This window comes from Leucopleurus acutus (genome assembly GCF_964270905.1).
Source record: "Leucopleurus acutus genome assembly, chromosome: 1".
NCBI lineage: Eukaryota > Metazoa > Chordata > Mammalia > Artiodactyla > Delphinidae > Leucopleurus > Leucopleurus acutus.
Genome location: NC_139142.1, coordinates 10,116,852 through 10,124,538, shown reverse-complemented (window position 1 = coordinate 10,124,538; position 7,687 = coordinate 10,116,852). Strand labels below are relative to the sequence as shown.

The window sequence follows — 7,687 nt, the reverse complement described above, 5'->3', positions numbered from 1 at the left end:
AGGCCCCGCCCCCGAGGCCCACCCGCGCATCTCACCCCGCCCCCTCGCCTTGGCTACCCCGCCCCCTCGCCTTGGCTGCCCCGCCCCCTCGCCTTGGCTGCCCCGCCCCCTCACCTTGGCTGCCCCACCCCCTCGGCGGCCGCGCTCCTTCTCCCGCCGCCTGCTCGCCTCTCGCCCGGCTCTTTCGGCCGAGAGTGGGAGAAAGTCCTGCTGGTGGGCGGCCGCGGGGCTGCGCGCGTCCGGCATCCCGGTGCCGCTCCGGCCCGGGCGGCTAGGGGGCCCGGCGGTCCATGCATCCGCCGCCGCCCGCCGCCGCGATGGAGTTCAGTCAGAACAGTCTGTTCGGCTACATGGAGGACCTGCAGGAGCTCACCATCATCGAGAGGCCGGTCCGCCGGAGCCTCAAGGTGCGCCCCGGGGAGGAGGAACTGCCCGCAGGGCGCCCGGCGGCTTGCCCCTACCCCGACCCCCGCCCGTCCGCTCCCCGAGGCGGCCCGGGACCCTCTCGGAGTCCTGCTGGCCCCCCAGTCCTCCTCCAGTCCCCGGCCGCCGTGTTACCCTAACCCGGCCCTTCTCGGGCCCCCTTCTTCGACGTGGCTCGGGTTCTCCCAGCCTGGACCCCCAGGCCCGAGGGACGGGCATCCGGAGCCAGCCCGCGATCCCTCGGACGCCCTCGGTTTTCTAGTCCCCCGGCCCAGCCCGCCCCGGGCCCTTTCCCCAGCCCGCCCCCCAGGAACGGCCGGTCGAGCCCCTGTCGTTCGGGCCAGCCCGCCGTCCTCCCCCGCGCCGTCCCTCTCGCACAGCCGGAACCCCTCGGTTGCGGTCCTTCTTCCCCCGGCCCTGCAGGAGCTGCCCTTCGCAGCTGCAGCCCGCTTATCCCGCCTCCTCTCCTTGGGGCTCCCCCTCCCCCCGCTTTGGCTCCCCGGTGCTGCTGCCCGGGTTCAGGCCCCAGTCCCACTTCTCAGTCTACACGGCCCCGACTCTTCCCCTACCTCTCCCAGAGACACCCCAGATCCCATCCCCCTCCTCCCCCATCAGAGCGAGCTCCGGTCCCCCAGTACCCAAGTCAGCCCGGGCCTCCCTTCTCCTCCCAACTAGCACCCATACTAGAGCCGTCCTGCTACGGGTCTTCAAAGCCCTCTCGACCCTTTGTCCCGATCCTGAGTCACCACGTGTCCTTACCTTCCAGCCCCTCCAGGACTCTAGCTGGGACCCTGCTCCCTAACCTCCTTAAGAGAGTCAACCTTCACTAGGCCCCCCACCTCCCGCTAGCTCCCCGACCCCGCAGAGTCATCTTCCTCCCAGCCTCCCAGAGGCTCCAGCCCTCAATGCTGGCAAAACTAGTGACCGACCACCACCCACTCCGCCCCCCATTATAGCTCTTTTCACTCCCACCTGCCGCAATATCTCGAATCTTTGATTTCCTTCCAGTCCCAGAGTTTATTCCCTTCCCTCCCCCACTCCAGATTTCGTCTTTCTCATTCTCCCTCGGCTGCAGTCTTCATTCCCCCTTTTAAGCATTTCCTGGGATGGAAATGCTGGCGAAACAGTCTTGGATATTAGAGACTAAAAGTATGTATATATTTTATATATATACATACAATTGATTTCAGCAAGGTTCTGAAGCCACAATGTGATTCTCAGGCTTCAATCTAGAAGCTAGAAGAGTAAACAAACAAAAAAAGCCCCCAACCCCCCAAACTCCACCACCTAAACCCAACAATTAGAGATGTCTGAGGTTTGAGGGCGTCAGACCCTTGATTAGTTTTCAGTGACAACGCTAAATTGTGAAACTTTTTCATTAGTCCATACTCAGGTAGGGTCCCTGGAGGCAAGACCGATGCGATGTTTGTGTGCATAATTTGTGTTTTACACTTGACAGACACCAGAAGAAATAGAAAGATTGACAGTTGATGAAGACCTCAGTGATATTGAAAGGGCTGTTTATCTGCTCAGGTATTTCATAAAGTCTTTTTGTGATAATTGCTGCTTTTCCTGTGGCAGCATCCACAAATGATTTCTGAAATGTCATGTTATGGTTCTGTTCAGATTTACTTAACCACCTGAACAGAGTACTTTTGCATGCGCAGCACTTAATTATGTTATAAATTAAGATTTAGATATGGACTTATGAACTTGAGAACCGAAATCAAATCAGATACTTAGCTTATAGAATATTGCTTGGAGGAGGAGCAGAGCAACTAATGGTTTGAGTTGAATCTCATTAAAAAAAAAATCTTGCAGCTTTGGTTGTCCTCCCATAAGATCCAATAAATTTAGATGAGACTTAAGAATATCCAGTGATTAATTTTAAGTTAATTGCAGAGTATGAACTTTATATGCTATTTACTGTACAGAAAAAAAAATCCACAAATATGGTAGTTCAATTCTTTTCCCTCAGGATATCCTGTTTATATTACTTCTGCTATGTGCGCTTTATAATTTTGCCTGAGAGATTTTAAAATTTAATTGCACCTACTCTCACTTAAGTTTCATCTTACAAGCTCTACAGAATTGCTTAAGCCAAATGGTTATTACAAATATTTACAAGATTTCTCTCAACTATTTTAAAAATTGTGTTGTGGATTTAACTTCTTAAAAGCTGATGTGAACATTAGTGAAAATATCTATAAAAATACTTCAGAAATAGAAATTTTCCTGAGGCATTTTGTGTACATTGTTTTAAAATTTTTCTTGCACATTTTTCCCCCCTTTTGGCAAATTAGTTTCCGCTTTTTTTTTTTTTGGAATCAGATTTTGAAAACTGGTGTTATTTACCTCCTGGGATATTTGTCATCCTTGTTTCCTTAGCTCAGGTCTACTTTGCCGGTTTCAGGTGCTGGCAAATTTCTTCTTCTTTCTTGTTTTATAGATCATGTTTCTAGTCCCATGATATTCACTGAATGACCCTGTTAAAAAAAAAAAATCTCTCCTTGATTTCCATTTTCTTAATTATTCTGTAGCCCATTAGTGACATCTTGGGTTCTATTCTTGTCAGAATTTTAGCATGCTTACAATTTAGACCATTCTCTTCAGTAATTCTGTTACTTTAAAATGTTTCTGGATCTTAGACCTTATGTTAGGGTTATTTCCCCTCATCTTTTGGTGATTTATGGTAGCCTGCTCTCATCGTTTCTACCTATTTGTTTTATTTTATTATTTTTAAAATTTTCATTGGAGTATAGTTGATTTACAATGTTGTGTCAGTTTCAGGTATATATCTACCTATTTATTTTAAAGGAAAATGGTTTTATCTATGTATGAATTAACAGTATGTGTTTTTGATGTTTCATAGAGAATATGCCTTTTAACTTAGTTTGGTAATTGTGTAATATTTGAAGTACTTTATTCCTTAATGATTAACATGTCCAATATGGTGAACAGTAGTTGTAAGCATCTGCCTTTTCCCACATTTCTTTTGTTTGGAGTAGGTAGACAACTGGTGAAAATTTGGATAAGCTTCTTTTAGCATACAGCAGTTAATGACTTGAAGTCAGTGCCTACTTACTCCTACTTAATTCTCTCCGTATAAATGCTGGCTGACAGTGAGGAAATAGAGAGTTTTGCTCTACTTACTTGCGACAGCAGATACCTTATTTTAGGTATCAGTGACAAGGCTTCTTTTTTGGGATAGCTTATTTTCTATTTTGCTTTTATTGTTGGCGAACCAGGTCGTCTAAGTTGTTTGAATTTCTCAGACAAAGAACGTAAGTTTCATCCAGTTCTGGAACTGACAAAGCCCTTACAGAGGCAGATGGGTCCTCTCATTCTTAGGCAAGAGAGTTTTAAAAGAGATCTGATATCTTCTTTAGTTTCTAGTGGCGCATCTACCTTGAAGAAGGCTTGCAAGGTGACTCAAAAGGCAAACACTAGCTTGGTTGTGCGTGGGCTCTCCAGCTGAGTTCTTCTTTTGTATTCCTACCATCTCACCACCTCCTGGGGGAAAGCGGGATTTCACCTTTAGGCCAGCTTCTGAAGGGATAACAAGACTCCTGCCTGAAGGGTTCTTTCTTCCCTGGGATTCTGGAGAGGGTGTGGGATTGTCTTATGGACATGTTCCAAACTTTGCCTCTGTTAAAGCTGTTAAAGCCTCTTCTCTCACGTATTGAGCCTTCTATTTTAAATGTAATTTATTCCTTTTTTTTCCTATTTGTACTTCCCAATGCTGTAGAATCTAATACTGAGTCCTTTTTTTCCCTCCATGATTTTCAGGTTTATTTTTGAGTGCTTTACCTTTTCGTCTGTTTTGGATATTTAATATCCAGAATTTTCCTCTTTGCTTTTGAATGTCAGATTTGTTTCTGTAGCTCTCTTATTTTTGTACATTAAATCTATTTTGGAAGATTATGTTACATTAGATTTTAGGGTCAAATGTATAAGTATCAGTAGGAAATGCTTTATGTTAGTGGAGGTTCTGATAGTATTTAAACTGAACCTAGTAACTAAAAAAGCATTATATTGGACTGCTGTCCAATGAAAAACAAATTACACTGTTCATTATATTACCCTAAAATATGGCAGATCAATTATTAATGCTATTTTCATAATTAAGTTTAGAACATTACAGTATTTGAAGATTTGACAAAGACAATTCTGTGGTTTTACATAAATATGCTGATGTACCCATCTGTGGCATTTAGCACTGAAACAAAACAACTTTCCTAATAGTCACAGCTTGTGGCTTAGTCAAAATCGTATCACAATATCTTCCTTTAGTTCTCTCTCTTCTTTGTGATTTTGGTGTATATTTTAGGAATAATTTTGTTAGAGAAGGGTCCTAAGTTTGTACACTGTGCTTTCATTAGGTAAACCTTTACTCACATATCTCTAGTTGCCTGTCAGATAAATTCCAGACCCTTAAGCTTGGCATAAGTGACTCCATCTTAGCTCTGCAATGGAATGTTCCACCAGGCCCTCAACTTTTCTTTTTAATAGCATCATTGAGGTGTCGTTTATATGCCATATGGTTCACCCATTTATAATTGAGTGGTTTCATGTATTCACAGAGTTGTGTGTTCATCACCACAATCAGTTTTAGAGCATTTTCAGAAGAAGCCCTGTACATGTTAGCAGTCAGTCCCCACTTCTGGCCAATCTTCCCAGCCTTTGGGAACCACTAGTCTACCTTCTTATGGATTTGCCGATTCTGGACATTTTATGTAAAATTATACAATATGTGGCCTTTTGTGACTGATTTCTTTCACTTAGTATAATGTTTTCAGGGTTCACTGGCATTGTAGCATGTCAGTACTTTGTTTCTTTTTACTGCTGAATAGTATTCCACCGTGGGAGTATATCACATTTTGTTTGTTCATACACTCGGGTTGTCTCCACGCAGTCCTTCACTTTTTGAAGCAGTCGTGCTGCCTTATTCACTGTTACTCAGATACATCACGTTCATCCTTAACTCTGCTTTTCCCCATCCTGGAATACCTTTCGTTATACCTCTCCAGTATTTTCCATCCCCAGGATCCAGCTGTAATCTTGCATCTTTCCTAAGGCCTCTCCTAACTGCTGACACTACATGGGATCTCAGGCTCTGTGAGCTCCCATATCACTTAGTGGCTGCATACCTTTGTTTTCCTTAACGTGTGTGCGCATACGTTGTCTTCAATAGACTGTAAGCTCTTAGAGGGTAAGCTGTTTTTTATTGTTGTTTTGGTTCTTTCTTGTTCTGTGCTATGATATAAATATATACCTCTTGATGGAATAAAGTGTGTTTATTTACCTTAAGATGACCGAAGTGCCAGATGAATTAAGCAACTTTTGACTTTTTTGTATCGTAGGCAATAGAATCAGACAGATTTACGTTATGTCCTCTCACTTACTATCTGCGTGACCATGGGCAAGTTATGATGGTTGTTAAATCCTGGTTTTCTCATCTGCAAAGTGGAAAATAATAATTCTTGTTTCCCAAGGTGGTTAGCCCCAAACACCAAAAAGGTACCCAATTAATATTAATGCCCTTCTGTTTCCTTTGCCATGTCCCTAATTCCTTACTCCTTAGGTGCTCAAGGTACATTACAAACTTTTAAAAGAGGGTAGCAGTATTAATTTTGTCTTCCAATAATTTAATAAAGTAATAGGCAAGTAAAGTATATCAACTGAAGTTTGTGATAGATATCTATTAACTTCCTTTGCTAATAGTATTTATCAGAATCTTCACACGTTATACTTATTTTAAACTGATGGTAAGGTCAGCCTGTTTAAGCAATATTTGCTATTTATATTATGTGTTAAATGTGTTGATTGGTTAATGTATCTAACCTAACTTTTATGTTGCTTACTTTTACGGTCATTTAAAAACCGTTTGTCACTTTGCACTGTGAGTTTTAAAACATTTCGCCCTTTGCCTTTTAGGGACAGTCAGATAAAGTACATCGTTAATTAGGAACTTTTTCCTTTTTCTTTGTCTCCCCCCCACCCCCCTCCCCTTTTTAAAAAAAGACAGGAGTAAGTGCTCCCCCTAGTGACAGCACAGAGTGAGAATCTGCGGCCAAATGTGGCAATAAAAGTGCTGTGAACTGTGCCTGTTGCTGATCACATTTGGGAGCTCTTGCATTCAAGACTAGCACAGGGTAGCAAGGAGGCCATGCGGGAGAACTTTGCTACCAGCTGGCTTTTGGTGGTTTCATCTTTAAGACTACCTGTCCTATTTGCTTGGCAAATGGGAAAAGTTGTGTGAGAATCTCCTTTGTATGCCCTTATTTCTAAGATCTTCTGTATCTCCACATTTCTTTTGCCTTTACTAATCTTTTGATTTCTTTTTTTTTGGCACCTGTCATTTAGTACTGTTTTGGTGAGGTGGGGTGCTTACGGGGTGTGTGTGTGTGAGATAGAGAAAGAGAGAGAGAGAGAGAATGTGTGTGTGTGTGTGTGTGTGTGTGTGAGAGAGAGAGAGAGAGAGTGTGTGTGTGTGTGTGTGAGAGAGAGAGAGAGAGAGAGAGAGGGAGAGGGAGAGAGTGTGTGTGTGTGTGTGGGGGGGGAGAGAGTGTGTGTGTGTGTGTGTGTGTGAGTGAGAGAGAGAGAGAGGGAGAGAGAGAGAGTGTGTGTGTGTGCGGGGCGGGGTGGGGGGGGGGCTTGAGTAGCCAGGATTGCATGCCCGGTTTTCTCGAGTGTTGTGCTGGAGAGGCACATCACAGTTTTTAATCCCTCACAGTTGGGATGAAGTGGTTAATCACCCCAAATTGGTTAATATTAATGTGGGGAGTTATAAAAATGATCCATACTTTCAGTATTTCATTTTAGTGTAAAAAAACACATTTGTTTGCTTATCTTTTGTTGTAGGTCCACTACCTTTTGAGTATGGGTCTGCTTAATACAGTTCATAATCCTTTTTCTTGCATAAATACCCCCATAATGCATTTATAATGTCACGTTCAGGTTTCTTTAAAGTTGAGTGAGAATTTTTTTTATAACTTTATTTATTTACTTTTATAAATTTGTTTATTTTATTTATTTATTTTTGGCTGCGTTGGGTCTTCGTTTCTGTGTGCAGGCTTTAGTTGCGGTGAGTGGGGGCTACTCTTCGTTGTAGTGCGTAGGCTTCTCATTGCGGTGGCTTCTCTTGTTGCTGAGCATGGGCTCTATACGCGTGGGCTTCAGTAGTTGTAGCACATGGGCTCAGTAGCTATTGCGCGCGGGCTTCAGTAGCTGTGGCTCGCGGGCTCTAGAGCACAGGCTCAGT

The 7,687-nt window shown here is 43.8% G+C and overlaps 1 protein-coding gene across 2 annotated transcripts in view; it reads left to right on the top strand.

The window, feature by feature from the left end:
• Positions 1-290: 290 nt before the first annotated feature.
• The window catches only part of PPP4R4 (protein phosphatase 4 regulatory subunit 4), a gene marked incomplete at both ends in the record, with an annotated part of 120,649 nt that continues 113,252 nt past the window's right edge, over positions 291-7,687 (top strand). For both annotated transcript variants that reach the window (XM_082835375.1, XM_082835374.1), the window contains 2 exons: positions 291-407; positions 1,883-1,956. In XM_082835375.1, the coding sequence (XP_082691501.1) occupies positions 291-407; positions 1,883-1,956 (191 nt within the window). The remainder of the gene's footprint in view (positions 408-1,882; positions 1,957-7,687) is intronic.